General features: G+C 44.2%; 1 protein-coding gene across 1 annotated transcript in view; it reads left to right on the top strand.

The window, feature by feature from the left end:
* Window positions 1-24971, top strand: part of LOC141076890 (lysophospholipid acyltransferase 2-like) — a 158241-nt gene that overhangs the window by 110473 nt on the left and 22797 nt on the right. The window contains exons 3-6 of the mRNA XM_073564141.1: window positions 15717-15794; window positions 20303-20392; window positions 20472-20527; window positions 24217-24271. Of these exons, the coding sequence (XP_073420242.1) occupies window positions 15717-15794; window positions 20303-20392; window positions 20472-20527; window positions 24217-24271 (279 nt within the window). The remainder of the gene's footprint in view (window positions 1-15716; window positions 15795-20302; window positions 20393-20471; window positions 20528-24216; window positions 24272-24971) is intronic.

Raw genomic sequence — 24971 nt, 5'->3', positions numbered from 1 at the left:
ACGCCATGTCACATTTGGAGAGCCCCTGATGTACCTAAACAGTGGAAACCCCCCACAAGTGACCCCATTTTGGAAACTAGATACTCATGGAACTTATCTAGATATGTGGTGAGAACTTTGAACCCACAAGGGCTTCACAGAAGTTTATAACGTACAGCGGTACAATTAAAAAATCATATTCTTTCCACAAAATGATCTTTTCACCCCCAATTTTTATTTTCCCAAGGGTAACAGGACCCTAAAAGTTATTGTGCAATTTGTCCTGAGTACGCTGATACCCCATGTGTGGGTGTAAACGACTATTTGGGCGCATGGCAGAGCTCGGAAGGGAAGCAGCGCCATTTGACTTTTTTGGCTGGAATTGAGATCGGACACCATGTCGCATTTGGAAAACCCCTGATGTACCAAAACAGTGGAAACCCCCCACAAATGACACCATTTTGGAAACTAGACCCCCCAAGGAACTTATCTAGATGTGTGGTGAGAACTTTGAACCCCCAAGTGCTTCACAGAAGTTTATAACGCCTAGGCGTGAAAATAAAAAAACATTTTTTCCCACAAAAATGATATTTTTGCCCCCAATTTTTTATTTTCCTAAGGGCAACAGGAGAAATAGGACCCCAAAAGTTGTTTTGCAAATTGTCCTGAGTAGGCTGATACCCCATATGAGGTGGTAAAACACTGGGTGCATGGCAGAGCTTGGAAGGGAAGGAGCACCATTTGACTTTTTCAACACAGAATTGGCTGGAATTAAGATCAGACGCCATGTTGCGTTTGGAGAGCACCTGATGTGCGCAAATAGTGTAAACCCCCAATTCTAACTCCAACACTAACACACCCCTAACCCTAGTCCTAACCCTAGCCCTAACCCTAATGGGAAAATGGAAATAAATACATTTTTTTAATTTTATTATTTTTCCCTAAATAAGGGGGTGATAACGGGGGGTTTGATTTACTATTTATGGCGATATTTATATTTGGCAGCTGTCACACGCTAAAAGACGCTTTTTATTGTAAAAATAGTTTTTGCATCACCACATATTGAGAGCTATAATTTTTCCATATTTTGACCCACTGAGTCATGTGAGGTCTTATTTTTGCGGGACGAGTTGACGTTTTTATTGGTACCATGTTCGGGCATGTGACATTTTTTGATCGCTTTTTATTTTGTTTTTTGCGACGCAGAATTTACAAAAACCAGCGTTTCATGAATTTCTTTTGGGTGGTGTGTTTACGCCGTTCCGCGTGCTCTAAAATTGATAGAGTGGCTTTATTCTTCGGGTCGGTACCGTTACAGCGATACCTCATTTATGTCGTTTTTTTATGTTTTGACGCTTTTATGCAGTGAAAACAATTTTATATAAAAAATAATTATTTTTACATCACTTTATTCTGCGAGCTATAACTTTTTTATTTTTTTGCTGATGATGCTGTATGATGGCTCGTTTTTTGCGGGACAAGATGACTTTTCAGCGGTACCATGGATATTTATATGCGTCTTTTTGGTCGCACGTTATTGCACTTTTTGTTCGGCGGTATGATAATAAATCATTTTTTGCTTCGTTTTTTATTTTTATTTTTTAAGGGATTCCCTTAAGGGGTTAACTAATGGGACAGTTTTATACGGCGGGTCGTTACGGAGGCAGCGATACCAAATATGTGTACTTTTATTGTTTTGGTTTTTTTTTATTTCCAAAAAATGAATTTATTGGGGAGTATTTTTTTTTTTCTTAATTTATTTAGCGATTTTTTAAAAATTATTTTTACACTTTTTTTTTCTTTTTTTACTTTATTACAATGTCCCAGGGGGGACATAACTGTCATGTGACAGATCGCTGATCTTTCACATCACAGATCGCTCAGCGATCTGTCACAGGCACTGCTGCAGGCTTCCTCATGCCTGCGCTCTGCGGGCAGTGAGGAAGCCAGCTTCCTGCAGGCCCCCGGAGGTCCCCACCGTCATATTGGATCCGGGGACCTGCAGGAAAGGAGCCCCCCGCAGCAGCGCTGCACATTGCGCTGCTGTGGGGGGCTCAGGGAAGCACGGAGGGAGCCCCCTCCCTGCCGATGCTTCCCTTTAACCCCCGGTACACCGCGATCGTGTTTGATCGTGGTGTACAAGGGGTTAACGTGTCAGGGGCGGTCCGTGACCGCCCCTGACACATTGTGCCGGGTGTCAGCTATGATAATTAGCTGACACCCGGCCGCAATAAGCGGCGCTCACCACGTGGGCGCCGCTTAGCGCTATGACGTAATATTCCGTCCATGGTAATTAGGGCCCAGGGCACAAGGACGGAATATTACGTCCAATGAAGGAAAGGGGTTAATACACTGTGTGCAGAATTATTAGGCAAATGAGTATTTTGATCACATCATCATTTTTATACATGTTTGTCACGCCGTCTCTGCATACTCACCCGGCCACCGCTCCCACGCCGCAGCCCCCCGCCGCATGCGCCATAGGCCGCGGCCGCTCCTCTCTCCTGCTTCTTGTGCTCCGGCTATGCCCTGACCCGGAAGCACCCCCCTGACCAATGGCGGACCAGACAGGGTCATATCAGGCCGTTTCCCCCTGAGGGAGGCGCCTGATCGTTGTGTTTCCTAGCACACTGGGCCTCGCTTCATCGTGTGCTCTCTGCAGTCCCGTTCTCGTCTGCTTCCTGCAGCAGCCTCTCAGTCCTGCTATCCGTGTTCCCTGTTGTATTCTGCAGTCCTGCCTCCAGTGCTCCCTCCGTCCTTCTCCAGTCCTGCCTCCGGTGTTCCTGTTCTATCCTGCTCCAGTCCTGCCGTCCTACTCCAGTCCTGCCTCCGGTGTTCCTGTTCCGTCCTGCTCCAGTCCTGCCGTTCTACTCCAGTCCTGCCTCCGGTGTTCCTGTTCCATCCTGCTCCAGTCCTTCCGTGCTACTCCAGTCCTGCCTCCGGTGTTCCTGTTCCATCCTGCCCCAGTCCTTCCGTCCTACTCCAGTCCTGCCTCCGGTGTTCCAGTTCCATCCTGCTCCAGTCCTTCCATCCTCCTCTAATCCTGTCTCCTGTGTTCCTGCTCCAGCCATCTCCCCACGTTGCAGTCTACAGCCTTACTCCTCCTGTCTCCTGTGTTCCAGCTCTGTCCTGTCATCTACACTTCAGTCCAGCCTGAGCCGCCCCTCTCGGTTCCGGCTACCGTGGTACTCGAACCCCTGGGCCTGCTCCTAACGGTCCCTGTATAGGGGTCGGTTCCACCTGGCAGCTCGCCCGGGGCCCCTCAGTGCCACGGCCCAGAGGGTCCACTCCTGGAGATTCCAGCTCCTGACCAGCCACGTTAACAATGTTGTCCTACTCCAAGCTGTATAGGCTTGAAAGCCAACTGCTAATTATGTAAATCAGGTGATTTGCATCTCTGTAGTGAGGAGGGTGTGGTCTAATGACATCAAAACCCTATATAAGGTGTGCTTAATTATTAGGCAACTTCCTTTCCTTTGGCAAAATGGGTCAGAAGAGAGATTTGACGGACTCTGAAAAGTCAAAAATTGTGAGATGTCTTGCCAAGGGATGCAGCAGTCTTGAAATTGCCAGACTTTTGAAGCGTGATCACCGAACAATCAAGCGTTTCATGGCAAATATCCAACAGGGTCACAAGAAGCGTGTTGATAAAAAAGGCGCAAAATAACTGCCCATGAATTGAGGAAAATCAAGCGTGAAGCTGCCAAGATGCCATTTGCCACCAGTTTTGCCATATTTCAGAGCTGCAACGTTACTGGAGTATCAAAAAGCTCAAGGTGTGCCATACTCGGGGACATAGCCAAGGTAAGGAAGGCTGAAAAACGACCACTTTTAAACAAGAAACATAAGATAAAACGTCAAGACTGAGCCGAACGCACTAAATTAAAATTGATAATAAAGTGCGTTCGCCACTCGGGGTCCACCGTGCAGTAGGTGTTACAACCGCTGCTGAGTGATGGCAGGAGCAATATGGCAGTATAATGCGCAAGGGTTCAACTTCACCCGTAGTGCGCAGAGCGGGCTCTGTTCACACACAGACGCCGCAAAACAAAACACAAAGAACACTGAACCTGTTAGTGTCACAGAGTTCAGTCAAAATGCACACACGGTATATGGTCACAGGAGCAGGCCCTAAGACAGAGGAGCTGCGTCCTTCTAGACCTACCGTGTGTGCGGCGTCGCTACTGCGAGCGCCAAGGGGGGCTGCAACTGCAGCGCGGCGTAGGACACTGCCGCTCGACGATAAGGCTGGAAGGCAAGCGTGATGTCGGACGCTAGCGTAGCGGTGCGGTGAAAACAGTGGCTTAAGGCTTGCCACTGACTGGCGCTGACTACTAAACTAATTCCCTATCACCATGCGTAATATTAGAGGGAAGGGGTTTCAAATGAGTCAGTCACCAGAGTCATACATCCGTCACCATTCCCATATAGCAGTATAGTCTATACTAGCGCATGGCAGAACGCTTTTTATAGCCTTGTGGGACCTTCCAGATCTCCGAGATGGACCAATGAGATCTGGAACAGGACCTGGGCACATGACTCCCGATCTCCAATGGGAAATCGTCGCATGCCCAGTAGGAGCAAAGAGGGACTAAGGCCTCTTTCACACATCAGGTTTTCGCCGTCAGGCGCGATCCGGCGCTTTTGACAGAAACCGGATCCGGCGAAATGCAATGCCGGATCCGGTTTCCCCCCCATTGACTTGCATTTGCGCCGGATCGCGCCGGATGGCCATGCGTTTCATCTGGTTTTCGCCGGATCCGGCAATGTGTCGCGATCCGGCGTCTGGAAAAAACGGCTACTGTAACGTTTTTTGTCTCCGGCGAAAAAGCCGGACACGCCGGATCCGGCGCGTCCGGCTTTTTCACACAATGAAAGCCTATGAGCGCCGCAATGCGCCTGATCCGGCGAAAGCCGGATCCGGTGGCCGGATCCGGTTTTTTTGGTCTGAGCATGCTCAGTAGCTCTGCCCACAAGACATATATAAAAGCAAGACAGTGGGACCCACAGCCACACCCAACATGCCACCCAAGAAAGCAAACAAGCGCAGCAGGAGAAGGCAGGAGACCACTGCAGCACCATCAGCACCACCACCACCCCAAATGGAGCAGCAAATGGAACATGCTGAGGAGGGGAGTCCAGCAGCAGATGAGAGACGGTAATTATCAAATCCCCCATTCCTCCAAACTAGGGCCATGGAATATCAAGATATTCATTGGCCCTTTGTTTCTCTTTATTCAACAGCCGCCAAAGAGATGCAGCAGCAGCAGAAATGGCATCACTGGCAGCAGCAACAGCAGCAGCAATACCCACAGCCATGGAGTCTGGCCATCAACAGGACAGCACATCTTCTTCTGGGAGCCCTCCCTCGCATCGTCAGCGTTTGACGGTAAGTTTTTATTTCCAAAATTCATCATCTCTGTAATATATGTCTATTTATTGCCTTTTATTTCAAAACAGGAATCACAAGATGAAGAGGAGCTCCCAGAAGAAGAAGGAAGGGGTGGACAGACACCTGGAGTGGGCTCACAATTGGTAAGTTTTTTGCATCAAACGCAGAAACACAACATCACACTACACACAACACATAGAAAACAATGTTCTGCAGACCACACACAGCAAACAAATGCCTACATCCAAAGACATAACATTTTTTGTTTTCTTCTCTAGTCTTCCCAATCTGGTGCTCGGCCAAGAGGTCCTCGCAGTGCCTCCCAGGGTCGTCGGCGACAGCAAAGCGGCGGTCACCAGCGTGTAAGTATAAATATTTTTGCTTTGTTTTTTTGCACTTTTTATTTCATTTCTTTTGTGGAGGCTAATTATGTTATTTTTGTCTTTTTCTTTAACAGCCTTCACAGCGTGCTCCCGACTCTGACGGTGAGGATGGAAGACTCGATGTGGACCACCTCATCGATCTCGTCAGAGAAAGGGAGCCGCTCTGGAATATGGCTGACCGCCGCCACGCTGACCTTATCGTTACCCGACGACTCTGGGAGGAAATCTGTTCACTCCTTGTGGGCCGCTGGGAGGACCTCGATGTTCGGGCCCAGATTAAAGAGCGTAAGTATATACAGTACCGGTTGCTTGATGTAAACCAGTGTTTCCCGAACTCCAGTCCTCGTGGTCCCCACGGATCATGTGTTCAGGATTTCTATTTACTATGGAAATCCTGAAAACATGACCCCTGGGGACCATGAGGACTGGAGTTTGTTAAACACTGATGTTGTATACTAACCACTCCTTTCTCGTTTCAGGGAACAGAATTGTGAATCGGTGGCGGTCTGTGAGGGATCGTTTCAAGAAGGAGTTCAATAAAGAGATGCGGGCCCCGAGTGGATCTGGAGGACGCAGGAGCAAGTACAAGTACGCACAAGCCCTGTCGTTCCTCCGGGAGACAATGCTCACCAGAAGGTAAATATTACACACCACATGTGACAAAAAAATGTTTAGATGTAACTTTTTTTTTTCAGCCAGGGCCATACCATGTCACTATTTTAATTGTTTTTTTTTCTCTTTATTCCACAGCACGGTGAGCAGCACTCGGGAGCCTGCACGATTGGACCCTTCTGAGGCGATCCCTGAGGAGACCGGCACCGAGGGACACTTCGACCTCCCCGGTACATCTGCACCTTCCCAGCCTTCCCACACATTCGACCCATCTGTCCCATCCACCAGCACAGGAGCATCGTGGCCGCCTACATTACATGAAGCTGCTGGTGAGGAGATCGCTTTCCCTTTACCCCACCCTTCTGCCCCTGCCACCTCTAGTACACCTGCGGGTACTGGGCGACAGCGGCAGAGGGGTCAGGAAAAGAGTTATGCGCAAGAGTTCTTGCATCTGAATGCATCTTTCCAGAACTGTCTAAAAGTCTTGTCAGAGCAAATCTCCGCAGGCTTTCAGCAGATCAACTCCAGCATTCTGGAGGTGAAGACACTTCTGCAAACCATGCATTCAGAAGCAAGATCTTCGCCAAACCACACCTTTTTCAGGTCTGTTGTGGAGCGCATGGCAACACTATCTCCAACCCAGCAGATGCATGTAATGCATTCGTGCCACGGTGCTCTACAGCAGGTTACCTCCCAACCTCCACCTCCCACCACTGTAGTTCCTCCACCTGCACCCCCTCCAGCCACTTTCCATCCTCCCCCTCCTATTACATCTGCACCCCCTCCAGCCACTTTCCATCCTCCCCCTCCTATTACATCTGCACCCCCTCCAGCCACTTTCCATCCTCCCCCTCCTATTACATACCAGCAACCTCCCCAGTACCAGACATCTCCCCACTTCCAGCAACCTGCCCCGTACCAAACTCCTTCCCCGTACCAAACTCCTTCCCCGTACCAAACTCCTTCCCCATACAACTTTCCATCAACATCATCTGCTCCTACAGTCCCTGCCCAACCCTCCACTCCACCGCCCACCACCTCTTCTGCCTCCCACATGTCCACCCATTCTGTAGCTTTTTCCACACCTTCACCTCTAACTGTTCCTTCCCCACCACGATCCCAGTCCTCTCTCCACACACCCAGTGTCGAAGTGTCCCGCAGCCCCTCCAGCAGTATTTCCACCCCACACTACACAGATTTGTAATGTGTGTTTTTTAATAAAAATGCCCATTGGGTTTAAAACCTTTATTAAAAAAGTTTTTTGCACTTTAAAAACATTTTACAAAAAAAAAAATTTTTTAAATAAAAGTTAAATTATCGTTTCACAATGGTTGTCTGTCATTTCTTTCTGCGGCGAACTATGTTTAAAAAAAAGGTTAAATACAGGGTATTTCAAAGGTAAAAAGGTATTCAAAACCAGGTATATAACTGTGGGTAAATTTTAGCTTTTTGCCACAGTTGTGTTCCTGGTTGTGTTTGAAGCAAAGTATTTCACCTAAAAAGTTGTGTTTATTGTTGGTGATTTCCTAACAATGTACACAACTTTTGTTAAAAGGTGAAATACTTTGCATAAAACACAACCAGGTACACACCTGTGGCCTAAAGCTAAAAATAGTAAGACCATGACAAGATAGCCAACTTTGGTTGGCAAAGGTATATACTGTTGGTCCAGAAGGTACACAAGTTTGGTTAGGGCACAAATCTTTCACACTCTGTCATCCTGCCAGTGTACTCTGCCTTGAGGTGACATAAAGTATAGTGCAAAATTGTCCCTCATTACTGAAACCGTCACAGAACTTCTAGTGGTAATGTCATGGTAATCTTGCAAGGTGGTTTCTTCAGAGGTGTCCTCAATGGAAATGGGTTCCTTGCAGATAACAAAATTGTGGAGTACCACGCACGCTTTGATCACCTCGTCCACAGTTTCTGTCTTGAGGTTGATCGCAGTCAATAGGACCCGCCATTTGGCTGTCAGAATACCAAAGGTACATTCAACCATTCTTCTTGCTCTTGTGAGGCGGTAATTAAAAATGCGTTTTGGTCTTGTCAATCCTCTGCTAGCGTACGGTTTCAAAAGGTGTTCTGACAGCTGGAAGGCTTCATCCCCTGCACAGACAAATGGCATAGGTGGACCAGATGTTTGCGGCAGCGGTCTAGGTGGTGGGAACTGGAAGGTGTTTCCATACAGTTTACGCCCCATGGCAGACAGTTTGAAAACTTGAGAGTCATTGGAGCGGCCATAGGCCCCAATATCAACCGCAATAAATTTGTATTCCGCGTCAGCGATGGCCATGAGGACAATTGAAAAATATTTCTTGTAATTGAAATATTCCGATCCCGATCCAGCTGGCTTTACAATGCGGATATGTTTCCCGTCCACAGCGCCCAAGCAGTTTGGAAACTGACATATCTGTTGAAACTTGTCAGCAATTTCAATCCACCTCTCTGTTGTGGGCTCTGGTAAAAACTCTTCAGCTAAGGAGTCCCACAGTGCACGGCATGTGTACTTCACAATTCCAGATATGGTGGAAATCCCGAGTCTGTACTGGAAATGCAGTGACGAAAGGGATTCTCCAGTTGCAAGAAATCTGTGGGGAATTAAAAAACAATAAATTAGTTTTAAATCACAGCATTACATACCAAAACTGAGCTATAACACTTGGAGATACAAACTACCACCAACAAGATTGCAGTGAAAGTGTGCTCTGATGCGATCACATCCAATAAATGTGGCTTACCTTAAAGTCACCATCAGACGCTCTGCGGGTGAAACAGAGAAGCGGCAATAGGTGTCCGCTTTTCTTATGAGGTGTGCAATGCGCTCCACCAAGTAATCAAAATTCTCCATTTTCATCCGAACATATCCAAAAAATTTATCCGGGTTTCGTCGAAGGTCCATGCAGAGTGTAGAATAGACCCCACGCGTCATTCTCTTGGCTGTGATGGGGTGGATCCACAAACGTCGTCTACGATGCCTGATGCGCTGCTGTCTCGCTCTCTCCTTCTCCAGAACAATCACCCTCAAACGATTCGCCTCCGCTATAAAATCCGCCAAATTCTTCAAAATATTTCCAATGACAACATCCATCTTCGCCAGTAACTTGCTCTTCTCTCCAACCTGCACTTTCTCCTCTACAACCTGTCAAAGAAGGGCTGTAGGAACATGCTATATATAGTTTTCCAGTAGCCAATCCCGTTCGGAAGGCCACAAGGGTCAATTTTAAAAACCGGATCCGGCGTAATCCGTCGAAAAACGGATAGAAAAACGGATGTACCGGATGAGACGGATCCGGTTTTGTCTGTCAAGAAAAAGACGGATCCGGCAGAAAACCGGATCCGTCACATCCGGTTTTACGAAACATTTGCCGGATCCGGCGTTCCGGCACGACGCCGGATCGCGCCTGACGCCGAAAACCTGATGTGTGAAAGTAGCCTTAGTCTCTGGAGCGGTCTGCTGCAAAGTAATCTCCTCTGTAGTAGAAAGACAGCAGGAGACCGCAGAATGTGAGGCTCTAGATTCCTGCAGAGCAGACGCAGAAACCTGACGCCTAACAAAGAAATATCTTAAGACTGATTTTTCTAAGGTTTTATGGACTGATGAAATGAGAGCGACTCTTGATTGGCCAGATGGATGGGCCCGAGGCTGGATTAGTAAAGGGCAGAGAGCTTCACTCCAACTCAGACGCCAGCAAGGTGTAGGTGTGGTACTGGTATGGGCTGGTATCATCAAAGATGAACTTGTGGGACCTTTTCAGGTTGAGGATGGAGTGAAGCTCAACTCCCAGACCTACTGCCAGTTTCTGGAAGACACCTTCTTCAAGCAGTGGTACAGGAAGAAGTCGGTAGCGTTCAAGAAAAACATGATTTTCATGCAGGACAATGCTCCATCACATGCATCCAAATACTCCACAGCGTGGCTGCCCAGTAAAGGTCTAAGAAGAAAAAATAATGACATGGCCCCCTTGTTCACCTGATCTGAACCCCACAGAGAACCTGTGGTCCCTCATAAAATGTGAGATCTACAGGAAGGGAAAACAGTACTCCTCTCCGAACAGTGTCTGGGAGGCTGTGGTGGCTGCGGCACGCAATGTTGATCGTAAACAGATCAAGCAACTGACAGAATCTATGGATAGAAGGCTTTTGAGTGTCATCGTAAAGAAAAGTGGCTATATTGGTCACTGATTTTTTTTGTTTTGTTTTTGAATGTCAGAAATGTTTATTTCTACATTTTGTGTTGTTATATTGGTTTACCTGGTAAAAATAAACAAGTGAGATGGGTATATATTTGTTTTTTATTAAGTTGTCTAATAATTATGCACAGTAATAGTTACCTGAAAAAACAGATATCCTCCTAAGATAGCCAAATCTAAAAAAAAACCACTCCAACTTCCAAAAATATTAAGCTTTGATATCTATGAGTCTTTTGGGTTGATCGAGAACATAGTTGTTATTCAATAATAAAAAGAATCCTCTCAAATACAACTTACCTAATAATTCTGCACACGGTGTAGAAGCCTGGGGTGAGAATCAGAGTGCTGAGGGATTTACCCTAACTTCCATACTGGTGATCCCTTTAAGAGAGGCCTGGGGTCAGTACCAAAGCGCAGAGTGGATTTGCCCTCACTTCCATACTGGGGATCTCTTTAAGAGGGGCCTTGGGTCAGAACCAAAGCGCTGAGTGGATTTGCCCTGACTTCCATACTAGAGATCCCTTTAAGAGGGGCCTGGGGTCAGTACCAAAGTGCAGAGTGGATTTGTCTTGACTTCCATACCAATGATCCCTTTAATAGAAGCCTGGGGTCAGAATCAGAGTGCTGAGGGATTTGCCCTTAACTTCCATACAGGAGATCCCTTTAAGAAAGCCTGGGGTCAGTACCAAAGCATTTGAAGGCAATTGCCCTGACTTCCATACCGGAGATCCCTTTAAGAGAGGCCTGGGGTCAAAACCGAAGCGCTGGATGGATTTGCCCTGACTTCCATACCAGAGATCCCTTTAAGAGGGAAGATGTGACTATGAGATGGAGGATGTGTGACGGGTATATAGGCATGGGAGGGGCGATTCATTTCTGTCATGTACTCACTGCTCCTTTCTGGGGGACAGCTGATGGCTGGAGCTTATGTTCCCGGGGATGCTAGATTTCTCCCACAATGTCAGTGTCTGCTGAGGTGTTGTCAAGTGGGAAAACTTGCTCAGCTCAGCCTCTTTTAACCAGCTCTGGTAAAATGAGAGATGCTTAGTGATTGGTTGCAAGGAAAACTGTCGCTCACAGCAACCAAACACAGCTCATCTTCTTTTCAACAGCTCTGGTGAAATGAAAAATGCTTCATGGTTGGTTGGTGATACATACACACACACACACACACACACACACACATTAATTTTTATATATAGAGATGATAAGGAAATTCTTTCTCACTTGTAGACATTTTTAAAAAAATCAAGGTTGGTCCTCGAGTTTGTCCAAGTTTTTTATTTTGGCCCTTTGTGTATTTGAGTTTGACATCCCTGCCTTAAGGGGAACCTGTCACCCCCCTAGGGCGTTTTTAAGTAAAAGAGCCACCTTCAGCAGCACTATGGCTGCATTCTGTGAAGGTGGCTCTTCTGTTTGTGATCCCCAGGAATGCAGAAATATTAACTTTTATAAATAGCTCCCCATTCCTTTAATACGTCCCATAGGTATGGTGCGTTCCCCTGTAGCAGCCGCCTCCCCGCCGTCAATCATGCCCGCCCTGCACCGCCTCCTCCTGCCTTGCTGTCACCGTTACATGGCACAGCGCAGGCGCCCGCCGGCAACAGTTCGTGTTTCGCAGGTGCCAGATCCCACCCCGCAGTGTGTTATGATATATTCACACTGCGGGGATGGGAATCTGGATATGGCGACAGCAAGGCAGGAGGATGCGGTGCAGGGTGGGCATGATTGATGGCGGGGAGGCGGCTGCTACAGGGACACACACCATACCTATGGGACATATTACAGGTATGGGAAGCTATTTATAAAAGTTAATATTTCGGCGTTCCTGGGGATTAGAAACAGAAGAGCCACCTTCACAGAATGCAGCCTTAGGGCCCTGTCACACATAGCGACTCACCAGCGATCCCGACAACGATATGAACTTGTCAGGATCGCAGGTGTGTTGCTACATGATCACTGGTGAGCTGTCAAACAGGCAGCTTCACCAGCGATCAGCACCAGCGACACCGAGCGGGCGCGTCGCTGTGTACGTTAGTTACCAGCGCGCTGATGCAGGGAGCTGGTAACTAAGCTACACATCGGGTTTCTAAGCGGCGCGCGGCACTTAGAAACCCGATGTGTACATTGGTTACCAGTTCCCTGCATCAGCGCGCTGGTAACTAAGGTAACACATCGGGTTTCTAAGCACCGTGCGCCGCTTAGAAACCCGACGTTTACCTTGGTTACCAGCTAGCTGATCACTGGTCGTTGCTCTCCCACCTGCCACATGCAGCGATGCATGCTGGCCAGCGGGAGACCAACGACCCCAAAAAAAGTCCTGACCTTTCATGAACGATCAGCGATACCCGGCAGGGGGGCCGGTCGCTGATAGCTGTCACACACAGCGATCTTGCTGGTGAGATCGAACTTGTGTGACGGGGGCTTTAGTACTGCTGAAGGTGGCTATTTTACTTAAAAACGCCCTGGGGGGGTGACAGGTTCCCTTTAACACCTTAATGTCCATTGACGTGCACAGTCCGTCATGGGCAGTTGTAACCTACTGCACCAGGACGGACTGTGCACGTCATGCCTTTGAACTGTCACTCCATGTAAACACGCAGTGACAGTTCAGTGCCGACAGCTGTCTATGACAGCTGACAGGCACGGCAAGGGGTGCAGGAACACTTGCAGTCGGTCCCTGCACCCCAAGCACTGTGATTGGTCAGTCAATCTGACTGACCAAACACAGAAGCGATCAGGCAGGAGATGCTGAAATTTCAGCATCTCCTGCCCGATCAGTGCAGGAGCTCATCGCAGCAGTGGCTGAGCGTCCTGCACTGACAGCAAGGAGCAGCGCCCCATCGCACCTGGCTGTTAACCCCCTGAGTGCTGCGATCGAGCACGATTGCAGCATTCAGGGGGGAAAGCAGAGGGTAGGGGGCTCCCTCTGCCTCAGGTCGGCATCCCCTCAATGTAATTGTGGGGCCCGACCTGTGCCATGATGACCCGGGGGTTGTCATGACAACCTCCAGGTCATCCAGCTACGGAAAGCCGCTGAGACCATGCTCACCGCATGGTGTCAGCAGCTTTCTCCATAGGCATAATACATTCCAGTGCTGGAGCATTGCAATGTATTATACCAGCAGTGAAAGTCCCATAAAGGGACAAAGTAAAGAAAAACAAAACTTTTTTTTTTTAAATATGTAAAAAAATTAAAATTAGTTTAAAAAATCCCGAAAATTTCCCCTAAAAATACACATTTTTATGTAAAAAAAATGAAATAAACAAAAAAATACACATGTTTGGTATTGCCGCGTCCTTAAAAATCCCATCTATAAAAGTGTCACCCTAGTTAAAAACACAAAAAAGTAGCAAATTATACTAATTCCAAGTGGGATCGTCATACCGCTTGGAAAAAGTGCAATAGCACGCGATCAAAAAGACTGATATAAATAAACATGGTACCGCTGAAAACGTCATCTTGTCCCGCAAAAAACGAGCCACCATACAGCTCCATCAGCGGAAAAATAAAAAAGTTATAGCTCGCAGAATAAAGTGATGCAAAAATAATAATTTTTTCTATAAAAGTTTTTATTGTGTAAAAAACACCAAAACATAAAAAAAAATATAAATGAGGTATCGCTGTAATTGTAATGATCCGAAGAATAAAGCTGCCATACTAATTTTACCACACTCGGAACGGAGGAAAAAAAACAAACCAAAAAAACAATTCCTGAATTGCTAGTTTTTGTTCATTCTGCCTCCACAAAAATCGGTATAGAAACCAATCAAAAAATGTCATGTGCCCAAAAATGGTACCAATAAAAATGTCAACTCATCCCACAAAAAAAAGCCCGCACATGACTCTGTCGACTGAAATATAGAAAAATTATAGCTCTCAAAATACAGCAAAGCAAAAATTTGACAGAAGCTAATCATGAAAAAAGGATATAAATCCAGTATTGCTGTAATCCTGTAATCGCACCGACCCGAAGAATAAAGTCGCTTAATCACTAATACCGCACAAGGATCGGCGTAAAAAATAAAACCAATTCTTCACCTTTTATGGATTTGTGCATTCTGCCTCCCAAGGATCGCAGTTAGGCTGGGGTCACACTAGAGAGGAATACGGACGAGTGAGAGGCGTTAAAAGCACGCATTACACACGGACAAATGATTCTCTATGGGGCAGCTCCCAACAGCCGTATAATTCTCGCCCGTATTCTACGGTCCGTGCCAATCGCAGCGTGCTGCGATTGTCAGCGTACTAAGCCCGTAGTACGCCAATGCAAGTCTATGGGTGCGCTAAAAATACGCATTACACACAGACCAGATGTGTGACTTGCGAGAAATACGCACCCAGTGTCCTTTAGAAAAGCCGGCAATTCAGTGCGCGATACAGTAAACTCACACAAACGAAAGAATAGATATAGAAACATAGAATACATACATGTGTGTGTGTATATATATATATATATATATATATACACACACACATGTCATTGAGACATATATATATATATATATATATATATATATTTCACAGAGTTCTTCATAGCAGAATAGCCGCTAATTCAATTGCCGGCTTTTGTGAAATCATTCCCCAACCCGACATGAAATGACACATGGTTTACATACAGTAAACCATTTCATTTCATGTTTTGTATGTCTTTCATTAGTAATTAGATGAGGGTTGATGTGTAAAATTTGGGAGGTGTAGGTGTTAATTTAAGGGGTTAATTCGTTGTAAAAAAAGTGTGGGCTCCCGCATTGACAAATTACCGCGGGAGCCCACACATTTTTTTTTACAACGAATCCAAGTCATTTCAAAGAAATTTTACCACTAACATGATGTACAATATGTCACGAAAAAACAATTTCAGAATCAGCGGAATCCGTTGAAGCGTTCCAGAGTTATAACCACATAAAGTGACAGTGGTCCGATTTCAAAATTAAGGCCTGGTCATTAAGCTACAAAATGGCTTGGTTGGAACTTTCTCTTTACTGGTAATGGTTAACAAACACTGGCCTAGTTCAATGGACTATTGTTATGGATTTTTTTTATGGTATTTACAATAATAAAAATAATTTGCTACCTTGTTTAGTGCTCTACTTGCTAGACATGTTTCAAGCCCACAACAGTAGTTGTAAACCTATTTTCATCTCTTCACTCTGCAGGCTCACAGTATTTCTTGTAGGAGAGATTATCCTGAGTTATCTCATGCTTCTTATGGTTGACCCCAGAAGAATTCAAATGTAAGTTTAAAGACAACAAATATAGAGGAGATGGTAGAAACTTCTAAATGAAAGTGTTTTATACGATGATGATGATTATTATCATCATCATCATCATCATCATCATCATCATCATCATCATCATCATCTTATATACAGTATACTGGATAGACCCAATAAAGTCTTGAAAACTGACTACTAATGCTTACAGTTTGGGGCTAATTTCTACAAGGTAAATTATTCCTTACACTGCACCCTCATGCTGCGTCCTAGATTAGGCCACCCACTTCCTAGATGTCACAATTTTGCATGAAAGTAGTTGGTCTAGAGTAGTGATCCATTTAAATGATTTCACCACCTTAGCAGGTTAGAATCAACTATGTTCAAATGTATCTGTGCTTGGTTACTGGCCTGTTTATACCTGCCGGCAAATTGTTGCCGCTAGATAAATGCATGGCATCAATCAGAAGTGACATCAGGGATGCAAGCAGGTAGGAGTAGTCTGCAGGGCTCTTGTCCAGCGATGACAGACTACTAACATAGCCACTGAATCAGAGGCTTGGGAAACTTTTTTGCTTAACTCTAGAACAGGCCAATCAACATACAATTGTTCTATTCCTATACACCATCATGATATAGGCCACACACCTTGTTTACGCTAGGAGATGTGTGGCCAATAAGTTTTATTCCAGCATAAATGATCTAATGACCCAACAAGAAAGCTATTTGTTCATTGGATGACCACCGACATTTTACCTGGCCCGATAATTAGGAGCAAGCCATGTATGTTTATCTCTGAAATACTGCTGCATTTGAGATAAAACATGCTTTTAGTAGCCTCTGGGGGGACCGAGCTGCACCTACAGTGCTTATAGGAAGAGACTTGCCAGTCACTGTCAGCAGACGGGGATTAGCAGCCGGTGACCCGCCTGTACTAATGCACAGCAGGGCTCTGTCCTCAGCGGCTTTTAAAAACATGCATTTCCGGGTCAACCATACATGTGTGGGATCCTACAGCCAGTGACTGATACATGCTGCCCAAGCCGTGGGCACCATGTATCAGCTGTCAGGTTCACAAGCTGTTATTCTTTACTCAGCACTTATAATGTCTAATGTTTTCTTGCTGTGAGTGGGTTAATGACTTAATTAATACTTAAACAACATGACTGCAGCACATCTCATAAACACATAATTACCCAATGCCAGTAATGCAGCAAAAAGAGTGAGCGAACACTGGTTACATTGGGTGTTCATGTGTTAATTGGTTCTTATCATTTTCATAAAGGGGTAAAATTGCACGCTGCTTGTAAGACAAAACCAACAACCTTGCAATTTACTTGTTATTTAAAATCCTCTCCATTCTCTGGAGCATTTTAGTTGTGTTGTGTACTGCTCATTACCTCTGTTACCGGTCACCCCTGCAGTCTACCAGTTTGCTGATCTTCTAGGAGATAGAGCTTGCAAGTGCTACTCTGAGGCTGGCCAGACGACTGTGCTCCTCTGATGCCGCAGAGACAAAGCTGCCTCTTATAGCAGCGTCTGAGGGCGCACATTTTGAGACAATGGCGCAACCATTCCGCTGGTCCAAACTGTCCATCATTCAGGAGCACACCATCACTAAACAAACTGAATGGTGGTATGTAGGATAGAGGTGTGCTTATGAAGACCAGCTGAGAACAACCCTTAACCCCTTAATGACAGCCAGTACGTCTTTTAACTGACCTGAGATATAAGAGAATATCAGCCCCATACAGGTGACAATCCAGCAGCTGATAGCTGTACACTATAGCTGACAATTTGCTGTATCACAAACGCTCAGTGATGTCACCGTCCATATCTATTTAACCCCTTAGCTGCTGATGTCAAAAGTGACTACATCAAATAAATGGTTAATAGATTGCGGGGGCTTCCGCTTTAATCTAATTGACACACCCAGATCATGATTGTGTGGTCCTGATGTTTGCCATAGCAGTTCATGGCCAAATAGCGGCCTTAAAGTGTCCTGGCTATAGCGGTCAGTTCAGAAGTCAGTGACATTTAGGTGGTAAACAAACACTTTTTCATTTCAATATACCACTTTACATCAATTCCTGGAATTCACCTGAAGGGTTAATAAAATACCTGACAGAAGTTTTCAATATGTCAGGGGGTGCTGTTTTTAAAATGGTATCACGTTTGGGGTTTTCCAATATATAGGACCTCCAAAGTCACTTCAAACCTGGATAGGTCCGTCAAAAAATAACTTTTGTAAATTTACTTGAAAAAATGAAAAATTACTGCTACATTTTTAAACCTCCTAAAAGTCTAAGAAAATAAATTAGCGTTTTACAAATGGTGCTGATGTAAGGCATACATGAGGGAAATGTTATTTATTCAGGTTTTTCTGTGGTATGATTATCTGGATTAAAGGGATAATCATTCAAAGTTTGAAAATTGCAATTTTTTTACATTTTTGTCAAGTTTCTGATATTTTTTATGAATAAACAAAAAACATATCAACCTAAATTTACTATTATCATAAATTATAATGTGTCATGAAAAAACATTCTCAAAATCAATGGGATTTGTTGAAGCGTTCCAGAGTTATTACCACATAAAGTGACATTGCTCAGAATTTAAAAAATTGGCCCCATCACTAAGGGGTTAATGGATTCTCCCTACTTTTTCATATGCTGCGGAGCCTAGTACATTGGTTTTCACAAAAGCTGCATTATAAGAGATTAGACGAGAAGTATTGCCATAGTGGAGTATTGAATGGTCAGCCACACTTAGGGTACCGTTACACCTAGCGATGCACCAGCGGTCCCGACCAGCGATATGACGCGGTCAGGATCGCTGGTACATCGCTAAGTGGTCGCTAGTGAGCTGCCAAACAGGCAGATCTCACCAGCAACATCGCTGGGGACGGGGGTCGCTACTTACCTGTCACACTAGGCGATCCTGCGTCCTCCCGCCCGGCTCCACGCGTCGCTCGTCTCCACAGCAGGAAGCCCAGCAGGAAATGCCCGACGAGGAATGGTCCAGCAGCTTCTCGCACGATCAGCGATAACCAGCGGGGGAGCCGGTCGGAGGTAAGTATCAGACATAGCGATACTGCTAGCAATATCACTGCAACGTCACAAAATCGGTGACTTTACAGCGATATTGCTAGCGATATCGCAGTGTGTAACGGGGGCTTAATTGTTAGTCCCAATTTATCTTTTATACAATTGTGTAAAAACAATACATTGAATAATGACATTTGTAAACATGGCAGCAATCATATGACAAAAGAGCACAAGTTCATTCATCAGAAGCTGAAGGCATGTTTTATACGGCCCCAAAAATCCCTGTTTCTAACACCATATCCTCCCTAATAAACAGGGAATGTGTTGCAACAATATGCAAACTGTTATGGAAGCCGAACGATAAAACTAAAAAACCTTTATCTCCATGAGTTTGCACTGGTCCACGTAAAAGGTGATTTAAACCAGCACCAACAGACTCGTTATTGATTTGATTAGCGTTCGTCATGGGTAGAAATCTGCAAACAGGTTGTATTAGGTTGAGGGTCGCAATGCTATCTTGAAAATGATTGGATCTTCTCGTCTTTTTAGTTATGAAGTTATGATGATATGTTGGGCTAAAAAGATGGTAGCGTGCCCATTTTCCTGTAAAGCCAACGTTAATACAGGGTTGACATCTGGAAATATTTTTTTGAATGTAAAAAAGGATAATGTTTTGTTATTTTATTATCCTCTTTCAATTGTATAAAAAATGACTTTTTTTGGTGGGAGGAATAAAATAACCTTTATCTTGGAAAGTCTGCTGACATCATTTGTTTGGTTGTGAGGTAAGTTATACTTACTTAAGTGCTTGATATACTTGCCAATAATAAACAAGTACTAAACCATACTAAATTTACACTATTGAAATAAATACTTCGGAATAAAGTAATACTAGCTTGGCCCGTGTGAAATTTTCGCACATTGGTCATCGGGGGCGCAGGCAGTTTCAGCAAAAGCAAGCTGGTCAAATGTAAATGTATTTCATGAGCTGATGAACACATATGTGTAGATTGGTAATACAATAAATTGGATTGATAAGTAGAGGCCAAAAAATGTTTTCTGGTTGAGGTGCCACCTGCAGGTCACTGTGTCTTACTGCAGGTTTATGAAAATTAATGTTTAAACTGTATTTTGTGATCAAATCGTTGATGTGTGGTTTGTTTGACTATTTTCTTGCTGAAGGGGGCAAGTTTACCTGTCAAATGGTGTATCGTGTGTGTGTGTGGGTGCAGTATAAACGGAGATACAAAGTAATCACTGAAAAACAGTGTTTAGAAATAATAGAATAGATTGTGATACTACAGAATGATTTCCTGCCTTCATTACATAATAACTAGTTACTCGGTTACTATGCCAAATTGTAACTGTTGCTTCAAAACAATAGGAAGCTTTAGTGTGGCTGAATACTATGCATCATACATGACACAGGGCTGTGACCTGTATGTAAATGTGTAACACTATTCCTCTTCGTTCTGTCTCCAGATACACATTGCTGATAACCATGGTTTATCTTACATTCTTTCATATCCGACGATATGCAAACCCTTTGGCAGATGAGCTGGACTTTACAGTGTAAGCTTTATTCCATTAGTTCAATTTTACCATGGTTTAATATATGTGAAGAGACGTAACTATATCTGTGTCTTTCTAGGGCTTTAATGACACTTACCCAAAAAGTGAGCCGGTTTGCATTTGAATATCATGATGGTAGGTGAATGCAAAACATGCTGTTTATAGACGTGTTTTATATGTAACCTGTGTCCCATTGAAGCAATAGCCTTGATCTATGTATAATTCCAATATTGCTTCACATTGATGGGGTTGTCTAGTGTAAAAGGAAAAGTCTGCAGTCACTCTGTGTGACTGCAGATCTTTGAATCCCCCTCCCCAGTGCATGCGCTGTACGCTGCGTGGATTCACTCATTTCTAAGCCAGGATTCGCAGTGATGTATGCGATGTGCTTATTCCCGGGCTGAAGCCATCTAGTGGGTGCGGCTCCGCTTCATACAAGTGTATTGAACTAGGCCGCGTCCAAAGACATCAATAGATCATGGAATAATGACGAGTTCTACATTGGATATGTTAAAAAACGTTCCTCTGATGGGATAATTGTATAAATGTGCCCCTGCTGTGTACTGTGTAATGGCCGTGTCTGACCGTACAGGAATATTAGTTCACAAAAATTAGTCCATATAAATTGATAAGTGGTAGTCCACAAAACTATTCACACACACCTCTATTCACCCTTGTTTAGTGTATAGGTAAATAAAGTGAAGTACAGTAGAGAGTTAAATTAAAAACATGATTTTATTGAAACATTATTAAAAGAATTTAAGAAAGAAAAAGTGCTAGGACAAAAAGAAGAGGGAACTAATCCCACCTTTGTGCAACAACAACAGCAGCAATATGGTAGCTGAAAAAAATCCTATATTCGGATTCAATAAAAGAGACGTCTTTATATACTACCACCAACCACAAAGTGCTTAAGGGTTAAATGTACCAACACAAAACTGAATAGACAGATCAGCTAAACCCAAGCCAAACAGGAATTAAGCAATCCAATTTAAATAATAGACCCAGAACAATCCTTATCGCTAAAACCCATAACGCTGTGACTATCACAAGTCATAAGGAAGGGTGCAGGATGAACAATCTATAGATTATAAAGTAAATTAAAGCGTTCAATACCTGCTTTGGCAATGCTGTGGTGCTGCACAAGGGGTGTCCCTCTACCCCGACGCGCAGTTTGCTTTCGCTTGTTCGGGAGGCTTCTTTTTGTCCTAGCACTTTTTCTTTCTTAAATTCTTTTAATTATGTTTCAATAAAATCATGTTTTTAATTTAGCTCTCTATTGTACTTCACTTTATTTACCTATACACTAAGCAAGGGTAAATAGAGGTGTGTGTCCGTACAGGAATATGATCATACCACATCTCCTGGGCAGGAGAGGAACCAAAAGTGTATACAGAGAGGACAGCATGGGATCACAAATGCTACATTCTGTGAGGTGAAACATTTCCCTGCCTGTTTAAAAAAAAATGTTTTACCACAGAAAAAGAATCAGCCGAGCTATGATCCCATGCAGTCTTTACCTGTATACTCTTGCTTCCTCCACTGTCCATGAGCTATAGTATGTAGAGATGGGTGGACCTCTGGATGTTCGGGTCCGGTGGCCGAACAGTTAAAAAAGTTCAGGTTTGGGTACCAGAACATTACCCGTACCCGGACCCCATTAACTTGAATGTTAGACCCAAACATCCAGTGTTTGCCACACTGTCATGTGCTTGACAGCGCGGCAAACAATGCTTCTGATCGGTAGTAAAATCATTACTGCTAGTCTGACAGCCATAGTTCCCACGCTGTCAAAAGTTTACCTCCGGTCACTGGCGTCGGGTGATGGGACTACTACATTCAGAGGATTTTGGAACCCCCATTCTCTTGATTGGTGAGGTTTCACCAGTCTCTCTCGTCTTTCACTAGTCAGACATCCAATGATCATATATTTGTCATCTGTCAAATTGTCTCATGAACAACATGTATATAGATGATAAATGTTGTTTATGCGCCATCCCCTAGAGTGCTGACTGTTATGAATAGGTCACCGAGGAGGAAAAAACCTAAACATGCTAAGCCCAGAAAAAACAGAGAGGTTGGTAACTATGCAGATTGCAGATCCCTGATCTTACCACACAACTAGCAGTAGCCGTGGAGCGTGCCTACGATGAACCTAGACGCCTCGTCACGGCCGGAGAACTAAATAAGCCTAAAGCAAGAAAAGGGAAAACTAACTGCCCCAGAGCAGACCCCAAAGGAATAGACAGCCCCTACACATGTATTGACGGTGAAATAAGATGAAAACACAAACACAAGTAGGAAAATAGGCTGAGCAAACGATGGGGCCCAGACAAACTAGAAAGGAAAGGAAAGGACAGACAATGTCTGCAACCTGCAAAAAACCCTACAAAAATAATGTCCAACACTTCTGATAGCAAAATTAATAGCAAACAAAATTTCAAGGGCAGTGAACATATAATTATAGGTGGCCCTGACCCATGGTGACCACCCCATAACATGCACTAGCTGTGGAATAACTCCCAATACCTTGTATACAAAAACAGTTGGAGTAAAGACATCCACCAAGGAAAATAATTAAAATGGTTTTATTCTCAAAAATTTATGATATAGACAAAGAATACATAAAGACGGGTCACATAATTGAAGAGCTCCGTATGATAAGGAATTCAGGTACAGAAAAAACACACATGCAGCAATACTGAGAGCGATGGAATAAGGATGTGTATAATGGATATACAAAGATAAATAAAGTGCCAGTGCTTCAAGTCTTTCTTACAAATATCCAAAAGAATCCCACAGAGTGACCCTCTCACAATAATAAGCCATCACAGCATAATAGCTCAAAGTCCTAGTTTGGAGGCCACATATTGGAAACCTGTTCAAAAATGCTTACCCATAGCTGATCAGTATGCCACACGTGATAGCAAAATTAACCCTGAAGTCACTAGACTTCTCCCACTATATCAGCACTCTGAAATATTCCGAGACAGAGCAAAAAGAGGCCAATCAAATAAGGGACAAAAATCAAATTGGCAAATACAGATAACTAAGAGTGGAAATTCAGCACAGCCCCCAGCCGGGGCTGGCTGACCACGCAAAAAACTGAATAGACCAACAAAATCAAGTGTGAACATTAGCAGAAAACCTTAGCTTTAGATGACTGGAACAGAGCAGAAAACCAAGAGCTGACAAGCCAGAAGGAATCACCAGCAACTGAATAGGGTGTCAGCTGTCTTAAATCCAATCTGAGACTCCTGAGATCCAATCGTCATCCTCATTCTCAGGTGGCAGATCTCCACCGATCAAATCAGCCTCACTACCTCCCGTCACCACCAGAGGGAGTCTGGAAGGAGAACTCACAACTGGTGAACCAGAGAATGAACTCACAACAGCTGACCATATACTTTAGATATTTGTGATTTCATTAGCGTCCTCAGTGAACAATAATGCTTAGATCAGTTGAGCATGCATTTTTATTGTCATAAGCAGAGGAAGATAAGCCGATTGGAGTCAATTACCTCCTAAAGGAACATATCTAATGCTTATTTCTGATGAAAGATGATCTCAAGAGTTCATTAGATTGTCAGTGGACCCACTAAAATTGGCAGGCCCAACCAACAATTGTCTAATATGCATGAGCAGCTTTGTATTTGCAGAAAATTTCATAGGTGGTCGCCATGTCATCATATCACTTACTGCCTCTCTCAGTATAATACCTATATTATCCCTGTAGTGTCTGATGGTACTTCATAGTGGTAAAATGGAATATATAAAGAGAACAGTCAGCTTACACGTATGTAATGCCTTATATTATTTTGTAGGTACAGTCCACAGTGATCATTCTCTATCTCCCACACAGAGACGCCTAGCGATCAGGTAAGTTTGCCTCTTGTGTTGGGAGTTTACCTTGATCATATCATAACACATATTTCCACACATACTACAATTTCATAGAAATACGTCCTGAACCTCTGCAACATTTGACAATTTTATTGAATGAAAATAGTGGCAACTGAATACGTCTGTACATTAGAACTTGTAGGACCTAAATATGGGATATTTCTTGGGGTGAGAATTAGTGAGTTTTGGAAGAATGGGAAATGATTACTAGTATAGAAATGTATATTGCGTACAATTTTAATTCATGCCAATCCTTTAACCAGTAACTAGTGTAGTCTTACTGCCAAGCTGCCTAACTCGTCTTTCAGGGTTGTTAGGATAACATGAAGAACAGGGCATAGAGGGAGGGATTGGCATCTTCTGTGGTCGCGGCAGACTCACAATAGCTTGTTTCTTCACATCCACTCTGCTGCTTCATAAACTTGCGTGATGTGAATGTATGTAACAAATAAACAGTACGCCAAAAATAGTGAACGGAATCATGGTCCAAATCAATTATTCAGCTCCTTTGGAGACCAAGAAGTGACTGTTTCTCAGAAACATTAGCATTTGTGTTGCATCTAAAGTGGGGCTTACATGTTTAAGGCTGGGCAGATTTGTTCAGTTGTTATATCTTTGTGCTATTTTAAACCTGAGTAAACACTTAAGTTCCAATGAAAAGCAAGTGAGAAAGTCA

Source organism: Dendrobates tinctorius, unplaced genomic scaffold, assembly GCF_039654945.1.
Source record: "Dendrobates tinctorius isolate UK_male_01 unplaced genomic scaffold, ASM3965494v1 ptg000015l, whole genome shotgun sequence".
NCBI classification, from domain to species: Eukaryota; Metazoa; Chordata; class Amphibia; order Anura; family Dendrobatidae; genus Dendrobates; species Dendrobates tinctorius.
This window is presented reverse-complemented; position numbering and strand designations above follow the sequence as displayed.